Source organism: Lissotriton helveticus, chromosome 4_1, assembly GCF_964261635.1.
Source record: "Lissotriton helveticus chromosome 4_1, aLisHel1.1, whole genome shotgun sequence".
NCBI classification, from domain to species: Eukaryota; Metazoa; Chordata; class Amphibia; order Caudata; family Salamandridae; genus Lissotriton; species Lissotriton helveticus.
Genome location: NC_136063.1, coordinates 1,099,975,498 through 1,100,000,568, shown reverse-complemented (window position 1 = coordinate 1,100,000,568; position 25,071 = coordinate 1,099,975,498). Strand labels below are relative to the sequence as shown.

The following is a 25,071-nucleotide window of genomic DNA, read 5'->3' as shown; positions in this document are numbered from 1 at the left end:
CCTTCCACCATGGCAAAGGCAAGCATCACAAAACACCTGCAGTCTGTGCAACGCTAAATCAGGCGACATACTACATTTAATCTGCCTTTGCAAAGGAATGCTTCAAGCACGGTGCAATTTCCTAAAAAAACTATTCAATCAAAAAGGCATTCGCACCAGGAGGCAAGCTGTGTTAGCCTGTCTAAATCCAGAAAATATCCAGCTAAATTGTCATCTAGTTAAATTCCTAACGATAGCCGAACAAAAACTGCTTAAGACCGCGTAAGACAAACAAGGCTTAGCCTCCACGTTCTACCTATCTCTGGGAATATGTCCCAAAAAAAGATCATCCTCTCGGATTCATCTCTAATCACACTGGGACCATGTATGCTGTATGTAAACGCACTTTAAAGTAAACTATTATTAAGATCTGGGTTCTGGCCGATGTGCTATGATGCTAAAGTCACTGCAGGTTACCTCTAAAGAACATACAATAATTTTAAGACCGACTGTACAGAACCTTTTTTTCGTATAAGACATTTAATCGCAGGACCTTTTGTACAAACCTAGAAACGCTCTGACAAATGTTAAAAATGCTAAGGGCTTTAGAGCCGGACTGAGATGCTCATAATTTTATCTTTTATATCTTTTATTCTGTGTATTAGACTTGGTTTTACTGTAAGCAATGATTTTAATTAACTATGCAAAACAAATTAATAAATAAACTTATTTGTGTGATTGTACTTAAGTGTCGACTTTTTCTACCACAGGTCTCGTTGCCCTTTCATTGTCTTTTCCTGTCAGGACTACAGGCAAGTCTTTTCCCCTTATTGCCCCAAAAACCTCCTTTTCAGAGTTCATACACATGTGTGGCATCAGTGCATCTATATTTTTATCCTTGCAAACACACTATGTGGTCTCTTTTTGTGTGATAATAGCTCATCCACCTTTTGGTGGAATCCTTGTTACTTGATACTGTTCTTAGAACATTATGGTTTCGTCCTCTTGGACTTCGTTTTCTTGTTGGCTTGCTTCTCCCCTTCAGTAACACATTTTGTTCTGTATGGTGTCCTAATATCCTACCCTCAGGGGTTAGTCATTTCACCTATGTGTTATTTTTTATTGCTGTGGTTTCTTCTTCATAAATAATATCCCCCTCTATTCTGTATTTCACTTCTTTAATCCCATTTTGGGTTTTCTTCACCCATGTACCTTGGTTTAATCTGGCTGTAGGAATGTCGCCCTTATAGTTTTGGTAATTTGTATGCCCCTCCACCTTCCTGTAGGACGTTTTTCCCATCAACAATTGTTGTTCTTCTTTAGCTTGCATCTTTTCTGTTGCTTAGCTTTCATTGCATGGTTCACATTTTTAACTGTTCCCCTTGTGGGGATTTAGTCCCTATGGGACTATGTTATACTTTTGTCCGATCTTCATTCAGCGTCTGCTCTGTAGACTATGCACTATGCTGTATCGTTGGATGATGAGGCCCAACAACTTTTTATAGGCCTCCATGGGTAAGTTTTCTCACCTTGACCTGCTTCTGGACCTAGTTATTGTCTTGTTTTTCTCGGGAACCATTTTATGGTTAGTACTATGTTGCTGATTACTCAGCCCATAATCGGCAACCAGCTCATGTTGTGTCTGTGATCCCGTCGTGTGCGCGACTGCACTTGGATATTGCCAGTATATATATATATATATATATATATATATATATAACAGTGCATATATACTGTGTATATCTTTTATATGTGTTATGCTACATTTTGAAACTGACGTTCGTATAGCTTACATGGAGGTATCCATCATTCTTATCTTGCAGTCTAGTCTTCACTTAGTTGCTCTGTATGCACTAGTTCTTCTTTCCACCTCTATGGGTTCTATGCATTGAATGATCCCATCAGTGTTGTTCTGTCTCTGGGACATTTTTCTTAACACAAGCGTTTGTCAATGCTTGTTCTTTCTTGTCTTCACGATTCTTTTGTGGTTGCATTAATCCATGCACCTCCACTGTGGATCTATTGAAAGGTTCCTTTCTCAGTCTCTCTCAGGACAGGTTTGCCTCTAATGCATTCGCTATTGCCTCTGGCCCCCGAGCCTCTGCTGCCCATGGGTTCAGTTCCTGGGCCCATTTTCTCCATGTTTTGTGAGTTTGTTTGACTGATATAATGGTTTTCTAGGTCTAGGCCCTATAGCTGAGTGACATTGGCTGTTGCCTCTGGGTTCCTAAGTATCGGCCAACCAAGGGTCAGATGCCACCTTGGGAGCGACCAAGTATTGTATTTCTATTGAATATTTTCTACAACACTTTTCTGTAACACTATTACCATGCTTTTCACCATCTTTGACTTTGCTTGCCTGTGGTTCTTGCCACAGTTCTTAGGGTGAAGTGTATTCTCTTGCTCACCTAACTTCCTAAGAACGTCCGGTCTTGTCTGTCTTATTGTAGATCGGCTAGTTCTATTCAGGGATTTTTAGGACGATCTGTTTTCAGACCCTCCTCCATGAATGGTATTGCTGGGGTATCTATTCTAACGTACAGAATCTACGGCTAGACGTCTCGATCAGATGAACAAGTTACTTACCTTCCATAACGCCTTATCTGGTAGAGACATAGACTAGCTTCAGATTCCTTACCAACCTACCCAACTTCGTAATTGTTAATTTAAGAGAGATTTATTTTTTATGACACACTGTTTCCTCAGCCAGTTTCTATGTTGACTCTGCATTTTGATGCGGTAAATAGTCACAGAAGAAACTGACGTCAGCATGTGTCGCATACATGGATGCCGTCGGTACGGAGTCGCATGACGCCCTCTACTGACGCGCAGTGTATACTGCTGAAAAGTATCCGGATCCCGTCTGGCACCTGGGGAGTATTCTAAGGTAAGGATTCTGCGGCTAGACTGTCTTTACCAGATAAGACGTTACTGAAGGTAAGTAACTTGTTTATTAGGCCCCTGGACTCAAGGGCTTCTCCAGTTAGGACCTATTAGGGTATCTAGGGTGAGTTACCTGGTCTCTCGTGGGGTCATCAGATCTGTTGCCCAATTGCAATACGATTACCAGCTCCCGAGTGTGCAAGTCTATAGAGCCCTTTAGCTGAGACACACCTTCAGTAATTATCAACCACATGGGGGATGATCTCTCTGAATTTAGCCTATCCCCCACAGCATGTCAATGTAAATCATTTTAAAACGCTGCATACTGCAAGTGAGTTAGGTTGTCAATCGTGAAACAAAACTCATTCCCGAATTGTCTACTATGTCCATAAACCTCTATTTTCTCCAATCGTTTCTGTGATGTGTAGTCCTCCAGGCTTTTTGTTGCAGGGTTGCTAAGATGTTTTCCTAAGTACTGTAAATATCACAGTTTTCGGCCTGGCGGAGAACCTTGACTCTGCACACTTTATGAAAGCACGGATTAATCTGAATTTCTTGCCAGTCCAAAGAAACATAGCAAGCATTGACTATATAAAGACAGTTCCTCTGTGGATGAATGGCTCAGGAGCGCATTGACAAGTATATGATTTTAAGATCCCTAAGTTTCGGCGCCTGGCATTTTTCCAGGAAATTTGACCTATTATTGACTCCTGGCAGGCCTACTTTGGCCTGTCTGTTACGTGGCCTATGTGTAGCCGCTCTTTGCCCATATGTATCTTGTTATTGTTACGATTACTGGCAGGATGCGTTGCTGCCATTCTGACAAACACCTAATGCTTTCAGGCGTTCTACCTACAACGTAGTATAATAGCTGCCACTACGATTCTATTGCCTCCTTTGCTGTTATTGAAAGTATCAATAAAGTTTGTCATTAAACAAAAAAAAGTTTACAAAATGTGCTGTGGGGTCTCGAACATAACGATAGTTCTGCATTAGCATTGAAATGTTAAAGACTAGCTAAAAGGTGCAGTCCTGTTTTCTTTCTCACTTTAGCAATATCTTGTGAGAAATGTTTGTTTTACCCCACTTGTGATTTTGTTGTAGTGTTAAACATTTTAATGTTTTTTAAGTAGGTTGTACTAAAGCCAAAGATTGGCAAAAGCGGCAAGGACAATGACTCATGAAGTGAGGCTTGAGGATGTATTTTAAACCAAGGATGAGTGATAAAGTTTACCTAAAAGGTGAACCAGCTGATTTGGTTTGTTTGCAGGAGTGCCACAAAACGGCTGTAGCATCCGTTCAGAGCAAATGATAGGCTATGAATTTATGCGAAAAGACAGAAATAAATTCATGTGTGTTGATGGCAATTTGAGCCGGGCACCAACAGAATGTCAAGAAATGACATTGAAAACTGGTATAGACTAAAGTCTTTTAGGGATCGCTCGGAAGAGAGCAATGAATGACATTTTTTAAAATAGAGGATGGACAATTAAAACTTATGAAGATAAATCGTGCCACGAAGCAAAACAAAAACTTTGGCCAAGTTATGTGGCCGAATTGTGATATTTCGAAAGGGTACCAGATCAGGAATGAGGCCAAGTACTGATTACATTTACAGCCGATACTTTTACATATGTTGTCATGACCGCTTGCAGTTAAGAGAAATCACTTGCCACATAAATATGAATTAAGATTCAAGGTCAATATTTCTTTGGTTGGCTGAAATATTTACTATGCTTGAGCTTATTGGCATTTTGAAAAAAGCTCAAGGCAAAAAATTACGTAATATTGTCTGTTATATTTGTTTTTTAAGCTTCATCCGGTTCTCGTGGTCACCTTCTTAGAAAAAAATAATCTACTACTTAAACATGTTTTTGGAAATGTTCCAATCTGAAGTGACTAATTTATTTCAATATCCATCTGAGATACTAAAAGAAGGATAAGACCATTTAAGTCCTGGTCATTCTTTTATCGTTTCCCATATTACCAGTAAATATTGCACACTATTCGCCTTTTAAGAAGGCATAGATGGTTATTGGAGAACACATTTTTGGGGGAATCTGACTAAAGTTATTTCATTGTTCAAATATTTGTTTTTAAGTGTTGCCAGTGATGCAGTGATTGAGGACCATTACAATTGCCATTTTCTTTAGCAGTAGTGCCATGTGAAGCATACCTTTTGGTGTGTACCATACAAAGTTCAGGTTTTGGCACTTAATTCAATTATTATTTGTTTACACCTAGCTTCTTGGAGGGTCTCGGCGGCAAATTCAAGCAGAAAGTGGCATGTGATACATGGGAAATCAGGTAATACTAAACTTATTTGTTGCAAGACATGGTTCTCCTTAAAGTAGCCTCTTGTTAACTTTGGGTGGATCCACCCTTACATCCAATTTGAAAGAATCCTGTCTGATCCATTGGAAAGCGGGACAGATTAAATAAATGTAAATAAGTTTAGCAGCACTGAAAAGATTAACAAAATATTAGGTTTTGGTAAGCACATGGATGGGGAGTTATCTGAAGCATGTGGACAGAGTCATTGCAGTGGCACACTTGAACTCGTGTTTGTAGAATTTGAATATCCTTAGCCCTAAAATGCCTAGATTTAGAAATTATCTGTGATCGCAAGGATCAAAAGAGCTGGCCAGCCTTGCTTACTTAATGGAACTAATGTGCTGGAGAAATGTTTGGGCTTGAGAATGTAGAAAGCATGTAAGGTGCCTTGTACCATATAATCGGTAATTTTACTGGCAATGCTTAACCCTAAAGCTTTGTTCATTTCAAAATTATGTATGATCTTTCTTAAACCACTTAATTGATTCCTAGGAATGGAGATATTTCGATTTTGTCCCGTTTGTGAACTATTGCTATTATTTCTTTTTCTTCTCACTAGAAGTCAGGGCAAGAACTATAGGCTAGTAACTACGTAAACACTTGATTGAACACTCATGTCCTTTAGAATGTGCGGTTAGATACCAGTAAAGGAATTGGACACTCAAAAAGGAGTGTTGCTGAAGTTCCAGCATGACCGCGACAAGAAAGTTAAATATCAAATAACGGCTCTGACATGGGATGTAGCTCATTACAAATTAATAAACTGAAGGTTACGTAGAACACAAGTAACAATGTTGCCTAAGAGACTAACTTTATCTCGCATTCTAACTCTTATATTCATGTAGATAGCAATGCGTATTTTTGCATTACTGTGAGCATATACATTTAAATGGTGTCCTCCCTTTAGGATATGTTATCCTTGTGCAGTAATCCCTTCAGTTAAATATTCGTTCTTTAAAAGAGAGGCACAATTTGTGGAACTATGCAAAGATGTCATTTTCAATTTGAGAGGCTGTAAATTCCATCCGTAATCAGCATAGGCGTAGCCACTGTGGGCAGCTTCATAGAGTCGAAGGTATTTACAAAAAACATTGTGCTTTATTAAGCTTTCACAGTAAGTGGACTGGTGCAGAAGACAAGCGTGCTTTCCATGGCCATTAACTGCAATGTTGGGCTGGTCGCTAACTGAATGGATTAACCATTGCGGTAGAAAATTAGGGATGTGAAGTTCCCTAGTCCTGTTGACTGGAACTTATTCAACACTGTCAATTCCTCTTTGTTTTGAAATAGTTGCCTTTTCCGATTTTGAGTAGACACTTGCAGTTAGTTGAGTGCGCCATTAACATTAAGGGGGGGGGGGGTATTTTTCATAATAAACCCATTGTTTTATTTCCCAAATTGTATGTGTGCACATCTTTTTCTCCAAAGGTGACCAAAAGGAAGACATTCAAAGAAACCCCCTATGTTCACCATCACAAACCATCCTTTTGACTTGCGCCATGGGAGACCGCATAGGACTGCCTTTCATGAGTGCTCCTGTTCTCTTAGCGTCCCAAAAATATTTTCATCTTCTTGGAAACATCCTTGTTCTAGCCGTAGAATGAATCCTTAAACTCAGTAGTCTTTTCACTAGTCCTTCATTAGTTTCTATTCCTTTTATTTTCCGTACAAGAGTAGTACTAGCTGACTCTTGCTCAGGATGCAGTAGTAACATTCTATGTAGTGTCTTTATACATTTCCAGGTCTTGTGCTTCTCGATTAATTGAAGGACTTAAATCTCTGGGCATCATACTCAGTCATATACCAGTTAATCTTGTTCCATATCATAGACCTGTAAAAAAAAAAAAAAATAGCTATTTTAAAATGACTCATTCCTTTTATCAAATTAAGTGGTGCTGAAACAATAAGTAAATGAGTGGCTAGTGCATGCCCTTGGTCCTGTAAATAGTCATGTTCAAAGGTTAGTTCCTAAACCCTGATTGATCAGTGAACATTGCCATTCATGAAGAGAACCCATTCAGGAGAGGTATGTTTGCAAAACCCTATCGGTAAATTTGTTGTACATTTTATGTACTTTCCTGCTAAAACTTATAAGCGATCCCAGATCGTAATAATCGTGTTGCAAGTCAGAACTCGCTAATATCATCATGGAGCTGACGTCATTTTTTTCTAATATTTATCCTTCTGTCCCGAATTTGCACTTGTGACGTCCTTTTGACAAGGAATCAAAATGTCAATGGGTCATTGGAAACCTGATTGCACGTGTTTAATGACATAACATGTGAGATTCTATCAGATATAGAAATCCGCAGACCAGTGATGTAATACAAAATAAAGCTCCCACCCCCTTTCCCTCAGAATGTGAACAGCATCCCTGATTCGCCTATATCCCACATATAGTCATTGGCCTTAGGCTGAATGCGGGCCCCCTGATGGCTTACGGGGCCCCTGAAGGGCTTCCCCCACCCTGCATCACGGCCCTGCCGCAGACAAAAGCCCACAGTGTCACACAAGCTGGTAGGACCTAGGCTATATCTTGTCGCAAAATAGACAAATGAGAACTGTAATAAAACACAGCACATGCACTAGGCAACACATTTCAATAGACATAGGCAGTGCGGTAAGTATGCAACCATTCCCAACAAGGAAACTTCAGCAAGGCCCATATTGAGGTAGGTACAGCCCACTGCCAAAGTAAAGGTAAAAGTCACAAAAATCTACACACATTTTTGTTCCTTTAGTAAAATGTAGAATACATGGCATTCACAATTAGAAAATGTAAATCCTCTTCTATGCTTATACTACTAAATAACCATGCCTTTATATAGAAAATGCTTGTTTATGTATATATAAGCTTGAATGTTAGGTGACCACCGTTTTGTTGAAAGCAATACACTGAATGTCACTTTATAAAGGGTCGCAGTTTTCCTTTAAATATGCACATAAATTATGACAAAACGTTATACTCTCGTAAAACTGATGAACAACCTCTAATAAATAGTTTTGAGGTTTTTCTCACCTTGGAGCTTAGTTGGGTGAATAGCTCATCTAACAAACTGAATTTGTTTTTGTTTTTACTTCAGATCTTGATGGCAAGAGACTTAATATCTTGGATCTAGAGCTATTAATTGATGAACAAGGAAAGGTTCAATCCAAAACATGTAGGAAGACGCCTGCATCAAATGCATTATGTCCAGGAAACGTCCCTCTACGCGCTATAAAGCAAGGTACCCCGATTAGACAGCTCGTATTAGTGGAAAACAAACGGAGAACCGTTCGGGGAGGGAGGAGGGTGTTTGTAGGTAAGCCACTTCCAGGAAAAAACAAGCCATTTAAAAGCAGACATAGAACTGTGTTTTTTTTTCTTATTCTTTCTATAATTAGATCATAAGGTGGGTAGATAAGGTGATAATCACTTTTCTTTGACATGTTGTTATCAGAGTCCAGATCTTTTCTCCTCCATAAGCAGTCTTCAAGTAGACAAACCATCAAGTGTAGTATATTTATCTGAAGCTAATTTTAGTACATATTTGATAATGCATATTGTCAAAAGCCGATTTAACACAATCAAACGCTGGGTTTCTGTTTACTTGGCCAGAGATTCAGCTGCAAGAAGCCTGTGTGGCACAAAGCGCCAAAAGATGTAGGCTATACATTTGGGCTTATATTTCTCTCTAAACAAGATCCTTTGTGCCTCTGAGTCTGTTGAAGCCTCTGGGAATTTTCTGGTCAGCCATAAGGGGGCAGCAGCCATCTCTTGGCGTGGCTCAGTCTGCCAGCCTTTGAACATGCAGGCCTTTTGGACAGTGTGTGGCAGGCACTGCTGTCTGATTGCAGCTAAATGGTAAAGAGGCCAGGGGTAATTTTTCAAATCCAGAAGTAACTTTCTACTGTATTCAAAAAGTGATTGTCTGGAAAGCGTATGAGGGGGTCCATGCTAGTAAGTCGTAGGGCTGATGTAAGCCAGAGTGTTGGCATCCTGGCTGCTTGATCGGACCTACAGGACCCAGGAAACAATTCCAGCCACATTCAATGTGATCAGTAGTTGGATGCTTCTGACAGAATTTCCTGCGACCCCAACTCACATAAATGTGTGGTTTGCAGGGGTAATTTGGGGAAGGTCAGGTTGCCCAAGCTGTGAGGGATCTATTTGGTAGTAATCCTCGTAGTGCAATGTGGGATTGTTATTTTGAATTAAGCAACAGTGGTGTTCATGGATTAGAGGCTCACTGTAGTCAAAGGAATGAGTTAACTGTCAGTTAAATGAGTTGCGGTTGAACAGACAACCAGGATACTCTTGAGTCCTTTAAGACAGTTGTTGTGATCGCAAGTAACGCTACTTGTTTTCTAGCTGATATGGTGGATGAGTACACTTTGTAATAGTTGCTGGTAGCATATTTTTTGCCATTCTGATAAGAGCCAGGGATCTGGATTAGGAGGGGATGAACCTGGTCCGCTCTGCAGGATCACAATTCATGTTTGCCTGTCTCTGCCTTCCTTTGCTGAACCGTTTCCGTTGGCTTTTAGGACTCTGTGCACTTTTTCCTTGTTAACCAGTGATAAAGTGCTTGTGTCCTCCCCCGAAAACATAACATTGGCCCACACTTAATTGGCATATTTATTTACTTTTAAGCCCCAAGTATATGGTAATACATGTACCCAGGGCCTGTAAATTAAATACTACTAGTGGGTAGTAGCATTCCTTGTTCCTCCCACTAAACTAGCCTTTTAAAACATGCCCGAGGCCTGCAACTGCAACTTTTATTGCAGTTTCAAACTAGCATTTTGACCTAGCGAAATAAACCTTTTTCTAGGCATAACCCTTCCTTTCTTAATGCGTATAAGTCTCTTATTAGGTAAGCCGTAAAGGCTTATAATGCAGGGTGCATGGTGTTTAAAAAGCTGAGCATGTGGGTTTGATTTGGTTGAAATCTTTTTTATTATTATTGAGAAGAAGAAGACTCATCATGCACACAGCAAGTCGCCTACAACCCTTTGACGGGCCGGCCGCGTGATGGAACCAGGAGTCGGAATGCATAGATGGAACAATAAGAAACTATGCATGTACATTGGGTTACACAGCAAGTCGCCTACAACCCATACAGGGCTGGCCGCGTAGCATGGTCGTCATATGTGGTGGGCATCAATTTAGAGCTCCCTCCAATGAGAAGGCCAAGTGAACTCAAACGTAGAGAGATGAACAAAAGAGTAGACCAGAGAAGAACAACGAGGAAGAGAGCCCCCTATGTTCTTGGGAGAGGAAAGTGGAGAGACAGAATAGTCAAGAAAGAGGAGCAAAGAAGAGGTTAAGAAGTGAAGGGGAGGGTAGAGTATAATATGCAAGTTCTACAAAGAGCGTGACTAGGAAGGCCAGGAAAAGGGGCTCCAAGCAAGTGGATAATGAGATAGCAGTGCGCTGGGTATTTTTGTTGTTGCCAGAGGGATGTGTCTGGTTTGGGAGGGTATACGGCGTCTTCAAAAAGGCGTAAGGCCCAGAGTTTTGGGGGTTGAAGACAAGCATGTTCTAGCTTGCAAAAATGAATGATTAACGGCTGCCAGAGTTTGGTGAAATGGGCATCTCGGGACTGTAGGTGCTCTGTAAGCAGCTCCATCACCATGGTATGCCGTAAGCGAGTGAACCAGATAGTGACAGGGGGGGGTCTCAGCTTTTTTCCAGTATAGGGCTAGGAGTTGTTTAGCCACCTCCAGCATATGCAGGCAGATATACCAATCGCTACTTCTCAGTGCACAAATTGTTTGGCTTGATACCCAATAGGACAGTGGCTGGAGTTTCAGGCAGGGTGAAACCAAGAACCGATTTGATGTGGCTAAGGATCTATTTCCAGTATGTGGCCAGAAGCGAGCAGGTCCACCAAACATGAAGAAAGTTTCTGAGGGAGTTAGAACATCGCCAGCAAAGAGGAGAAGATTCAGGGAACATTTTATGTAATCTGTGAGGGGTGTAGTACCATTGGGTCATAACTTTGTACGCGGTTTCCCGCTGGGAAATGCATCGATAGACTTTCGGGATATCGCGCCAGAGGCGATCCCACTGCGCAGGTGTAATGTCTACAGACAAGTTGGATTGCCATCTGGTTTGATAGGGGTGTGTAACAATCCACGGGGGTGCTGAAGAACGTGGTACGTACGAGATCTGTGACCCTGGGAGTTATCAAAAGAGCGAATCAGCCGCTCCAAAGGAGTGAAAGCACGTGTGGCTGCTTGTGACAGAGATGTGGTGTGTATCCAGTGCCCGAGTTGCAGATATTATAACCGAGCCCCCTCCAAAAGGTTGAACTCCTGTTTGCAGTGTTCAAAAGATTTGAAAGTGTCTCCCGCGAAGAGATCCCTAATTGTTCGACACCCACCATCTAGCCATTCAGAGAATGTAGGATAGTGTCGTGCAGGTGGAAAGTGGGAAATGCCAGTAATAGGGGTGTGGGGGGACAGAAAGGAGGTAAGGCTTTTGAATACAGCTACCTTATCACAGATGTCAAGGACAGTCTTGGTGGGGAGAGCTATACACGCGCAGCGGGACCGTGAGGTCCGGGGCTGCCATGGTAGATCCTATATATAGCGTCCAGTTACCGCCCTGTCCATGTGGAACCACACCTTCTCACTTACCCGTGCCGTCCATTCTGAGATGAACGGAGATGTGAGGCCCAGTAATATTCTACCAAGGTGGGGCAGGCCGGACCACCTCTCCCGGGGCAGCATTAGAATTTTAATTGAAAACCGCGGTCGAAGACCCCCCCCCCCCTCTCCCGATGAAACCTGGTGATCTCTCTTTGCAGGCTTTGAATCTGATGTTGTGGACTAGGAGTCGGTAGCGATTGGAATAAATACAGAATCTTTGGCAGTATGGACATTTTAATTGCATGCAGGTGTCCCAACCATGAAAGTGAGTGATGCTTCCAGGTCCTCAAATCCTCTAGCACATTCCGTTTACATTCCTGCCAGTTAGTTTGTGACCAAGTGGCAAGGGTAGGGGTTAAGATAAGCCCAAGGTTTCTAATGGAATGAGGGGCCCATTTAAAGGGGACAAGCATCTGTAGCGTTGGGAGTTCCTCTACCGGAATAGTGAGATTCAGGGCCCAGGATTTGTCATGATTGATCTTAAGGCCCGATGCCTGTTTGAATATACACAGGAGATTGAAGAGGGGGGCAGGTACGGGTGCGGGTGAGTCAACGTGAGGAGAAGGTCGTCGGCAAGCAGGGTTACTTTATGTTGCCAGCCTCTTAGGGGGATGCCATGGATGTCGGATTCTTGACGAATCATAATGGCGAAGGGTTCCACTACGAGGGCGAACAGGAGGGTAGATAGGGGACATCCCTGACACGTGCCTCTATATATTGAAATGGGACTAATAAGTTGACCATTGACCCGGACCCGGGTCGTTGGAGAAAGGTAGGGAGCAATGATGCGGGCTATCATCAGGGGGCTTTATGTTGCATAAGACCGCCCAGAAAAAGGTCCAATCCACCCGATCAAATGCTTTCTCTGCATCGAGTGACAGTAAGCAAGCGGGTATATTCCAGTGATGGGCCTTCCCAACAAGATGAGTGATTAGTCTCACATTGTCCGCCCCCTGACGATAATGAATAAAGCCGACCTGCTCGGGGTCTATAAGGCCTGGGAGATGCGGGTCAAGACGGTTGGCTACAATTTTAGTGTAGATTTTAAGGTCTGTGTTAAGAAGTTTAATGGGGCGGAAGGAGGAGCAGAGTGTAGGGTCTTTGTCCGGTTTGGGAATTAGAGCGATTTCGCCCAACCCCATGGACGAGGATGGGCCTGCCTTGTCCGTGAAGGAATTTAAAAGCAGGAGAAGATAGGGCTGGAGCAGTGGGAGAAAGATGCAGTAAAAAGAAAGTGGCAACCCGTCCAGTCCCGGAGACTTACCAAGAGGAAGATCTTTAAGAGCGCCAATGAGCTCATCCTGAGATAGCGGTTCTTCGAGCAGCTGTGTATGATAATGGTTTATCGGGGACCAGGTGCAGTTATCTAGGACTGCCTGGATCCGATCCGAGGGGGCCGTCTCTTTAACATATAGGGGTGAGTAGTATATATGGAAAGCTTTAAGTTTGGCTGCCTCAGTGGTGGCACGAGTACCATCAGTGCATTTAACATTGGTTATATGAGCTTTGGCGGCTCGTGTCCGCAATTTCCAGGCGAGAACGGTGCCCAACTTGCCCCATCCTTCAAAGTAACGCTGCTTCAGGGCCAGGAGAGCTTCTTCTGCCTTATTGCTGCAGTGTGCATGAAGTTGACCTCTAAGCATTGCTAGACGTCGTTTATGAATAACCCACGATTGTTCCTGATCAAGCTTCTCCAGCGCCTTTATATCTCGTGAAAGAGTATTTTCGAGGAGTCAGGACTCTCGCGCCCCAGCGATTGCTATGGACTTAATATATCCGCGAGTGGTGGCCTTAAAGGCATCCCATACCATGGGGAAAAGGGTCTCAGGTAGGTCGTTCACATCAAAGTAAGAGCCAATGGCGGTTTGAAGTTCTGCAACATCAACCGGAGGACGTGAGGAGGGAGCCGCCCACGCGGTGGGCGGCCAGCATGGGTGGACAGATCTTTCAAAATAAGTTCTACATGTGCATGGTCAGAGATCGAGATGTCTGACATAGAGGCTGAGAGCCTGCCACCATTCAGGGAGTGTGAGATATAGAAATAGTCAATGCGCGAATAGGAGCGATGAACATGGGAAAAATATGAATAATCGCGTGTATCGGGAGAGTGATAGCGCCAAGCATCTATTAAGCCTAAGTCTGTCAGTTGTCGTTTCAAAGCAGAAGACATGGCCCCCGCCCCATGAAAGGAGCAGTCACTACGATCCATGCTGGCGTCCCACACCATGTTAAAATCACCCCCTATAATGAGAGAAGAATCCGTGCATGACACTCGTTCCCGTAATGTCTCCCGAAGATAGAGTTCCTGCACATGATTGGGAGCGTAAATGTTAGAGAGTGATGGTTCTCTACCAATTCTGACCGCCACTTTAAGAAACTTGCCATCGGGGCTGCGAGTTACTTTGGAGTCCCCCTGCTGAATGCCAGCCCTACATATTATTGCCACTCCCGCAGTTTTAGAGGGGGATGACGCCCAGATTTGGAGCGGGTATCGAGGGTGAGCCATGCGGGCTACATCTGCTTTGACCAGGTGGGTCTCCTGGAGGAAAATTACATCAGGGTTGAGGTGCAAGAGGTAGCGCCAAATCTGCGCCACTTATTGGGGGGAGTTAAGCCCCTTCACATTAAGGGACAGGAATTTCAAGCAGGGAGTGGTAGTCATGACTAGCCAGGGGTGAGGTCAAGCGTAAACAGCAGCAGGAAGAACATCTTGAGATTTGGGGAAGGAGAGAATAGGGCCGGCCTTCCTAGTGCATGGTAGAGTAGTCCTGTGTTAAAAAGTGCCACCCTCCCTATAGTGAGAAAGAAGAGAAAGGGAAGAAAGATAAAAAGAGTAGAGCAAAGAAACAAAAAACCGAACCATTGTCGGCCGCCAGGGCTGCAGAGTCCTGTTCCATACAGTGGGTAGGCAAGGCTCAGCAGCGCAAGCCATCCCGGAGAAGTCACTCTCCAAGGAGCAGGCAGGGGGGCGGAGCTCCTGACAAGGATTTAGCTCTGGGGAGCGCTCCGAGGCTGCCACCATGACGCTTGCAAGGTGGGGGGAAAGTTCATAGGAGCGGGCATGATGCCCTCTCAGCTATTGTGAGAGTCCATTGGCGATGTCGAGAGGAGGTATTGCGACTAAAAACGGGCAACATCACGTTAAGGCGTTGTGGGGCGAGAACTGGAAATGCAACACCCCTCCTGCATCGAGCGGATGTGCTGTATGATGTCGTATCGGGCTTGCGAGGAGGCTTGGTCATCGGGGCGAGACAAAAAGGCGGGGGCGTCGTATCTGTGTCCATTGCGATTTCGCTGGTTCCCATTTCAAGGGAGGCAACTTGGTAGGGCTAGGCGGTGGTGTGAGGGAGAGATGGAGCAATTACGCTGCCTCATGGAAGGATCGCAGCACCCGGCCTTCGGACTCCCAGTTGAAAATGAGAGTGAACGGTGGCCCCATTGGTTTGGATACCCTGGCTACGCAACTTGTCTGTGAAGGGCTTGAAGTCCTGGCGTCGCTGTAGCGTGGTAGGGGCAAGGTCCAGGAAAGGCTGGATTGTGGTACCATTGCATTTACGCTCTTATTTGGAGCGTGCTGCTTTAAGGATTGCCTCTTTTTCGGCGAGAATATGTCAGCACAATCAAGTGCTGGGGGGGAGAGATCTTCATCACCTCGTATGTCTTGGATCAGGTCAATGACAAATGTCCGTTCCTTTGGCTCCAATGCGGTCTCAGCGGAGGCGTAAGTTGTTACGGCGTCCCCGATTTCCCAAATCCTCTTGTTTGAGTTGGCGTTTAATATGCTTCTCTTCTAGGGTGGCCAAGCGTTGCCACAGCTGTTCTTGATCTTCTGTGCGGGCATCCATCGTTTTCTCAAGATCATCCACCCTTTCGCCAATCACTGTAACCTCCTTTCTGTAATAGGGGATCTCTGTTTATAGTCATAATCTTGTGAATAGTCCCGCCCATATGCGGGACCCCGGAGCAATCGAAACACTCAAAACACTGGAAAAGTGCCATAAATTGAAGTAATACCCAAAAAGGTAGAGCTCAATGGTCCAGGGTCCTGCTAGCAGGAGCCGGAAAAAAGAACTGAAAGTAAAAGGCCTTTGGCTGTGTATCCTGGAATACAGAGGGTCTCTGGAGAGTTCCTTAAAGGCACGGTACCCCTATTCCAGACATATAATGGCAGCCTATGGGGGCTTGTCTGTCCAACTCTTGCTCTCTATCATTTCAAAGGATTTTTGTGAAGGGGAGTTTCTCTGTGTGAAACTAAGCAAAATGTGTACATTTTGACATTATTTGGCTATCCTTTTTCACTCTAGGATGAAGTGCTGGCCAATGTAGCCTTGTAGTTTTAGGCTGCGTTATTTGTCTTTGATTTTCTCTTAAGTGTCTATGCAGGACTGCAGAAGAAGACAACTTAAGAGACAATTTCGATTGCTCCAGGGTCCCCGCACATGGGCGGGACTATTCACAAGATTATGACTATAACAGAGATACCCCTACTACAGAACTGGAGTTACAGGTAAGAAACTACTCCTTCTAAGTTCCCTGACACAAGAGTGGACTTCAGAGCGGAGCGAGCCAATTTCTGTCTTCAATTCTGCATGAAAACGGCAATAAAAGATTGAGTGGCGAGTTCAGAGGTCCCTCCTGCCAATGATGACATGTCGCCAGGACCAGTAGAGGCAGGCTTGTTCCAAAGCACAGCAACAGGATTATCCTTTGGCGGAACAGCCGTCCGTGTCATTTACTGACTTGGTGCGAGTCATGGCTTTTGCCGGGTCCACTGCCGCCAGACGCAAGGCAAACAGTCAATGGGGTGAGCAGATAGCGTCAAGGAGCTTCACATGTCGCTCGTAGGAGGCAAAGGCGTCGTGGTGCAGGCTCGCATGGGAGGATATTCAGAGTACTGAGGGGAAATGAGGAGGCGAGCGAGGATGAAGGAACACAGGTGGTAACCTCTATAGGCCTCTTTGCCTGGCGCCGCAGCTCTCACAGGCCGTCCCCGGCAGGCACCACTCCCCCTCTGGCGACGGCACCAAAAGGCCACAGAGCCAAGAATGGCGTCTCCCCACTAGGCGGAGCGGGAGGACCGGGCAGGTAATTTTTCTCCCGCAGGGGGGCCCCGCCAGCCTCAGAACCCCCGGTGTAGGAAGGCAGTGCTCACCCAGTGAGAAAGCCGCGGGAGGCGGTACTTCTGAAATGGCCACTTTCAAAGGCCAGACCAGGAGGCCGGGAAGGATCGGGCCCAGCGTCACAGCAAGTAGGCGGGAGACCAAGGGACCAGGTGAGGCACAGCACACCCCCACGACAGGAAGTACAGAGATGTGAATAAATCGCCGCTCCCGCCCCGCAGAGCTTAGGAGCGTCAGCACCCGGAGGATAATGCCCAGCGAGAGAAGAGGCAGGTAGCAAAGATCGCTAAAAATAATGCCGGCAAGCAGGAGGAGCAGTCAGCGTGCACCCTCACAGGCGGGAGTAGCCGCCAGACTGCACCTCCAAGGACAGAGCAGGGCCCCACCGCCGGGTTTGCAGCGCACTGGGGCCCGGGCCCTCAGTGAGCCCGTCCAGTCCACGAGGGCGCTGGGACCGTTCGAGAGTATCAGGCGGGGGGTGAGGGGGGCAGCAAACTCACCAGGTTCGGTGGGCAGCCAGGTGCAGGTGTTGACACAGTCCAGCGAGGGTCGGGCCCCCCGATTTCAGGGCCCTCGGATACACCATCAGGACTCGCCACAAGTCAGGCGGGGCCTCCTCCACGCCCCCAAACCCAGGCCGATGAGCAGTTGGTCCTCGCAGGCGGAAAAGATCTCCGATCACCTACGAGAAACGCCATGGGCCGCCCAGGTCCCCCTCCAGCCTTCAAGGGACCTGGCGCCACTGGGAGGTGAAGAAGTCGTGAGGATTACTGGCCGCTCCGTTGCTGCGGACAGCGACCGGAAGGCCCAAGATGGCGGATGCCGATCACGGGGCCGCAGAGGCCCTCCGCTGAGTGGTAGCACCCCTGGTGTCCCAGCCGTCAGCTCCGCAGGTCGGAGTCTGAAGGCGATGTCGAGCTGGCCAAGACGATGAGCAGGGGCCCTGACAGCCCCCAGCGGCAAAGAGAGTTCAGGGCCTGATGTGGACATGGTGGCGTCCGCCGGAGCTCGATTGCCGCAGCAAGTGAAGGCCGGCGTCCACATCTCAACGGAGCATCCCAGCGAGATGCCTCCTCATCAGGAGGTGCCCGCCTGCTCCACTGACCAGGTAGGTGAGTCCGGTTTGTTGCCTTCGCCCCCACACCGCTTTAATAGCTATATAAGGTGGCGGCCGGTCGGAGCACTCAACGCATGCGTCTCACCTCATCTGCAGCGAGACCACGCCCCCATGTGGGTTTGTTTTACATGTCCTGGCAGAGAAAAACTCCTAAAGGAATTTTCCCTGCTGTAAGGCCATTTTGCCCATAGACTCCCTTGGTTACCTTATTATACTTAATAAGTGCAGTTTGGGACCAGATAGAGAGGGGCTTTTTACACTCAAATGGATTATCATTTTAAATCCTCTTCAATGGCAAAGTTGAATTTTCTATGTGTGAAGAAAAAGGGGTACCCCCTACTATGACTACTAAACCGGGGTAATTCAATTATGTGTGAATAAATACATTTAGGACAGAAAATATCAATGAGGACCTTAGCAATCAGCAATGAAACAGTAAGTATAAATGTAAAAAAAGATAGATTAATCAATATTTGAATATATTGTTATGTTTGTTCTTTAATAAAAATGTTGTACGTCATATTCTCCTTTAGACATTGACTTATGTAGATTTCATATAGTCAATGTGCATAATTATGCAATAGATACAATAACCAACAATGTCATGGCTAAACAATATAATCCCAACAATGTCATGGCTAAACAATATAATCCTACGCGCCTTTCGGCTACAGCCTTCATCAGGAAGCCATGATTATCGTTTCCAACAGAAACCTGGACAAAAATACAAATGATCAAGAATACCAATCAAATCAAAGCATTGCGTCGGTCCATTATCTATTTACATTTACCTCGTTTGAAACATGAGGTCAATATTTACAAAACTATGTTACACAACATACAAAATTGCTACTAGTCACAATATCTATAAAATATCCTTACTCAAAAATCCAAAGGGATTTGTGCCTTTAACTAAATAGCACCAGAAAACCTTCACCAAGTGAATTCTCAATATATACAGTATGTGTCATAAGTATACAATAAAATCAAGCTATATACAGCACATATTCAGCGATGCAACCATTGTACTGAAGAAAGGGAGAAAGGCGAAAAGAAATAGAATGAAGTGAACGGGAAAGGTAGATAGAAAGTGGCATGATGTACTTTGTGTGTCTGAATGCCTAAACAGTAGATTCTATGTCTGGAAGCAATCAAGGTCTCTGATTATGTTATTCGCCCCCCCAGCTTAGGATTCTGATTGTAATAGAAGTAGGACAGAAAGCTACATGATATACTATGTGTACCTGAATACCTAAACAATAAGTATTGTATCTGGAAGCCATGAGACTCTCTAATGATATTGGTTAGCCCCCAGGGATGACTTCTAGAAATGGCCGATAGAAGTGACTGATTCATTTAATTCAGACTCTGTTGCATAGGTAGCAGATTAAAATGAAATTACCTGTATGATGAATGGACAATTCTTATAATTGGAACACAAAAAAGAAAGAATCTGGCAATTTCCAAATGATGGAATTCTGTAAACAGGCAATAGATATATATCTATTTACTAATACTCAATAAGTGTAAAAGGACAATTAACGTGAAAACGACAGGCTAGTCTATCCAACGTTGCGTATCGATATACCTGAAAGTTGTCGATATGACCTCTAGTATCGGTTGCTGCCCTGTGGGAGAGGGGCGGAGGCGCACTGTTAAATTACCTGCGTATTTTATAAAGAGCATATATAAGACAATAGTGTCCCGAATTGCATTATGCAGTCCAGTTAAATGAGCCAAAAATAATATTTACTTACACAGGAGAGTTCAAATCTGCTACTTGAATTTTCTGTCACAAGTCTGAAAATTTCACTTTCACAAGTTGTCATCTTTCTGCCTTAACCAAATACATCTTTCTGCCTGTGTCCAGGGTCACGTGATGGGAAATGGCTCTTCTGTAGTGTTGTATATATTGCTTTCAGACATTGGAACAAAGAAGGCCTATGAGAGAGGGTCTTCTTGATAAGATTGCTAGGTACAAATTGTGTCCTGGACTGATTACATTTCAAACGGTCCTGCCTGCAGCAATCACAGGAACTTGACACTAGGCCAACCTTGGCTGGTCTTCCTAGCCAGTTTGGCATTAGGATCAGGGAAAGGGGAAGGACTGTCATTTTTGGGGTTAGGTCATGGAATTCTCCCACACAAAGGCTGGCACCAGTTATACAAATGGGACCCAGGAACTTGACACCAGGACTGCCCTCGCCTTGGTCACCCTAGACAGTTTGGTGTCCGGACCAGGAGAAGGGGAAGAACTGACAGAACCATTGTGGGGGGTAGGTCAGGGAAATCCCCCACACAAAGGCTGGCACTAGGTATAAAAATGGGACATACTGAAACCATCATCAGAACACTCGTGGACCTGTGGAAGATTCAGAAGAAGTACTGCCCACCTGTCTCAGGAAAAAGGGACTGCCCTGTTGACTGAATAAAGAAGAGTGGACCTGCTTACCTATAAACCAGGCTTTCTGGAGAGACAACAGGGGGTCAGTAAGCTGGCCTGCTGTGAGCTATAGAGATACAGCAAGCTTCCAGAGACCTCCGTCAACTGCCCAGTGCCAACTTGACCTACCTGAGCACAATGCTAGCCTTTGCTGGAGTGAGTCCTGATCACCAAGAGCTGCCCTCAGGCCCTAGACCCTTGGTGGGCATTAGTGTGAACGCTTTCTGAAGAAAAGGTGAAAATACAGAAGTTTTGGGTTCCTTGCAACTGCAAAGTGACTTCCCGTAGCTGAGAATCAACCGCCCCCAACGGCCAGCGGAACATGCTCTATACAGCTATATCCTGCAATGATTGCCAGTGCGAAGCTCCAGTGACAACGACCGGCTCTTCACGCTAGATTAACGACCATCCGCAATGCTCACTCTGCACCGCGTGCCGACAGCAACCTGCTTGCAACCCATACCAACGTGAATGGAATTCTTCGCTCGGACTTTGAGATGGTAACTCTTCAACATGACTAACCTAGTCCGTGTATTTTACCTACACTCTATCGCGGTCAGCCTGAACTTGTGATTATCCCCGATCCAGTGCCACCAAATAACCGTGAGTTCCACTTTGCTTCTTGGTGCTATTTCCACCTAAAATTTGAATTCCGCCGCGGTGCAGGCATTTTAATCAGTGGGTTGGGTTTGGACGGTCCCCGGCCTTCCCCCACACACGCCCACCGTCACGTGGGCTATCCGGGGGCCATCCTCCGCATGGAACAGGTTAAAACTCATATCTCCAGTTCTACTGATTGACTTTTTGTAATTTTGTGGTCCTTTAAATTCTTACAATCAACTCTGTTTTTCTATATTGGGTAAGGGTTTTTCATGTGCTGTATTTTCATTTTATTGCTGTTTGTGTGATGCATAAATACTTAACAGATTGCCTCTAAGTTAAGCCTGACTGCTTTGTGCCAAGCTACCAGAGATTTAAACAGATTAATTTAGTGACTTTTGTGGTTCAGAGAGATTTGGCTGTTGCAGAATAACTTTGAGTAATGTGGTGTGGCAGCAGTTTTAAGGCACTGCTGCAGTAGGGTTGAGCCAAGGGGAAGTGGAGACGGTCTGGCCATGTCCAGGTGCTGTCTGAAAGTCCATTGAGTTCTCCCCTGGCATTATCATCAGCAAGCCTCCCTGGTCTATCTAGGCTACCGTAGATTATGAGGTCCAGTTGCTTTCGTGGGACCCCCACAGCCACTGAGAAAGTGGTAGAAGACAAAGAACGAGTGACCAAGCTCTATTATGAGCTCACTAATCATTTTAAAGGCCCCCACTGGCTCCTTATCCTCTTGCCCTGCGAATTTGCTCTCGGGGAAAGTGACCAAAGATGATTTTCCTGAGTGCTTGATTATTCAATTTTCCATTGTTGGTTATTTTAAACACTCAGGGAAAGCAATATTCAAATCATCTAAGAACCTGCCCTCATGTTCCCAGGATATGGTATTAGATAACTCAGCAAAAAAGCAAAGACCAGACATTTCAGCAAATACGCAAACTTTATCTAGTACTGCAAAGTTGAGTAAAGGCCCTTATAAGCTTATTGTAAAGGCTCAGATCCATTGTTCTGACCCAGAATCTAGCTCCCTAATAGCTCTGTCAAAGAACTCTCTAACCTCGACCAAAGTAAATCAACAAGTGCCTGTAACAAAATCACCAACAAAAGATAGTAGCATATCTAGTATCCTCTCAATACAGGAGCTTTCTTGCCTGGACTTAAGTAGGGAAAAAGCCGATATAGACCCCTTTAGTCCAGTTCCATCTATAAGTTTAAAAGATTCGGATTCAAAGCCGACCCTAACACCACTGAAAATTACCTTTGAAAATTGACTGAATCTAGTTTTCTAATGGCTGACCACACGGCTGATCATAGGGATTTTAAGAACAACTAAAAAAAAGTTAGCTGATCCTTCTTTTATGGCAACTTATATGATACAATTAACCCTGATTTTGTGAAGTTCCCTAAATAGCCTTGTCAGGACCCTTCGGGTCTGTGGAACAACTTGCTTATTGGCATGGATGCAATAACAGCTGCCCTCAACTTCCACTCAGATAAACTAAATATACAGGTGGAACTGCTTAATACTCTTCCTCTTTTTGTAACAGGATTCAATTCCAAATTGCTAAAATTGAGTGATTTAGTAGTAAAAGTGCAATCTTATACAAATAACCAACTATTAACTTGGACTTGTGCCCTTATATTGGACAATGTCCCAAATCTTCCAATGATAGTTCCCTTGTTGATTAAGTCAAAAAAATAGCCATGATGCACAACCTAAAGATGGTAGAAACCCCATCTCTCGGAATTACATCTTGGACAAAGTGCTGGTAAAATTCAAGCTTCGCTAATTAGACAAAAAGATTATCCAACAACGAGCATTAGAATTCCGGCGGAAAAAAAAGAAATCGTGATTAATGTCCATCTGTGTAATTCGGCGAAAGACATTCAGTGACTGATAGCAATTCGGCAAGTGGAAATTAACCTCAACCCAGTCAACAAGCAGTTGAATGTCCAATCGAAGACAAGGTAAAAAAATATTCCACTCCCCCTATAAAAGATGTTGAAAGTCGAATGAAAATGTCCATGGCTTCCACAAAATAAAAGTTTGGAGAACTCACAGAATGGAAATCTTTGCACTTTTACTTCAAACAAAGCTAACAATCAACAAATGCCTAGTATCACTAGGGGGGAGAACAGGTGGATTCCCAGATTATTACATCTCAGCACAGAAACCTTTGTTGTCCGAGGACAAATGGCCTGTGTTCTGGTTTGGACCATGGAAACAGGACACATGAAGGTACCAGAGTATCCAACCTTTTTACAACTTATATGAAGCGTATCTTCATTCCAATCAAGAGGTTTCAATGACATTTCTCAAACCTAAGTGCTATTTTTAAATTATTAGCATCAATTTCGTATTTATCCAGCTTTACATCCACAGATATCGAGGCCATTCAATTTTAACAAGATCCTACCAATACCTCGTGTGAAATCCCCATTGCATATGATCAACCACAGAAATTGCAAACAAAGTGTATGACTGCGGAGTGCAGTTTGCAGAGTGAGGTATTGAAATTAAGAAAGATGTTACTTCTAACTGTCCAACAATCCTGATTACTTCTCTTCCTTTAAGTCTCCTTCTCGAATGGCAGTCTTCACTCTCACCCATTATTACAAAACAGCCTACTTCTTTTTTGCGGGGTGCTGTCGGCCCGCTCTACAAACTGACTAAAATGTCATGTTTTACAATTACAAACTCAGTCTCTGAATCGTGCATTTGTAAATTAACTGCCAAGAGGAAAATTCTAATGGAGGATTGGACTTGGCTTCCATCTGATCTGTCTAAACCAACAGCCACAAGTAAAAATTATGTCCAGTTTACTTTGATCAACAACAATTGCTAACTGAATTTGTTCTTGGAATGTGCACAGCTGCACAGGGCTTCTGGAAGATCCAGAGGCAATATTATTCTTACAAAGTTTTGAAATCTGAATGTTAGAAGGAACATGGAGAGAGCAATGCACCCTATCAGCAGCTATCATGAATTTAATATTAATGCCACACGTTCTTCACATAAAGGCCGAGCCAAAGGAGGGTTCGCAAAATTAGTAGCATCAGAACTAAACGTTGACGTTCAAGTACATACTTTTGAATTGACATGGTTGCAATGTATAAAATTACAAATCATATCTCTGATATTTCTTTTAAATATTTATCTGAGCACAAGGTGGAATAACAAGCTAACTCAACTTGCAATTTTGTGGAAAATTGTTAAATCAATGGTTTTTCAATACCCTAACGCAAACCAAATAATCTCTGGTGATTTCAATATCCGCCTCTATACCAGTAGCTCAATATCAACAAAAACATCTGGCAAGTCCAATTACAATATTGCACAAATTTGTTGTGAACAACTTCAACGATTTGACCTACTGATGCTTAACAAATGCAACAGAAATCCCCAAAATAAAATTCCAGTCACAGCTCTATCATTGATTGTCATTATTTCAGAGCGCCTGCAAGCCCTTGCTATTATCTATGTTATAACGCCAAGACTTGGAAGCAACCACAATCCATAAGAACTAACTCTGGAATTGGCTGTGTCGTATGCAAAAATCCAATGACCTTCATCATGTGGCTTCTTCCTATAAATTAGAATGTTTGGTCTGGCAGTCTAACAAACAGGACGAGATATTGCAACAAGCCAATACATTAATTAGAACTGGCTGTTTTTCGGACGCCACTGAAAGCTCCATGCTGGATAGATAGAGCATTATAAGTTATTCCTTAATCTTGAAATTCACATTAAAAAATGCAAGAAAGGCTAAATCTCTTTGAAATTCTATTAAAAAAAGTGGTGTACACCCAATCTGTACCAACAAAACAAGGGTTTGAATAAATTGACATAGGCTGCATTTCACCAGAAACATTTGTCCATGTAATATTTATTCAAAGCACAGTTAAAATACTTAGTTATACAAGTAAGCATTAACGAAAGCTAAGAATAATTACCATCA

General features: G+C 43.9%; 1 protein-coding gene across 7 annotated transcripts in view; it reads left to right on the top strand.

The window, feature by feature from the left end:
- MSANTD3 (Myb/SANT DNA binding domain containing 3) overlaps positions 1-25,071 on the top strand; it is a 265,161-nt gene that overhangs the window by 222,486 nt on the left and 17,604 nt on the right. For 3 of the 7 annotated variants that reach the window (XM_078687695.1, XM_078687696.1, XM_078687698.1), the window contains 2 exons: positions 5,107-5,169; positions 8,280-8,498. The exons of 2 other annotated variants lie outside the window; for them this stretch is intronic. In XM_078687695.1, the coding sequence (XP_078543821.1) occupies positions 5,107-5,169; positions 8,280-8,498 (282 nt within the window). The remainder of the gene's footprint in view (positions 1-5,106; positions 5,170-8,279; positions 8,499-25,071) is intronic. 2 more of the 7 variants (XM_078687699.1, XM_078687700.1) reach the window with 2 other exon arrangements.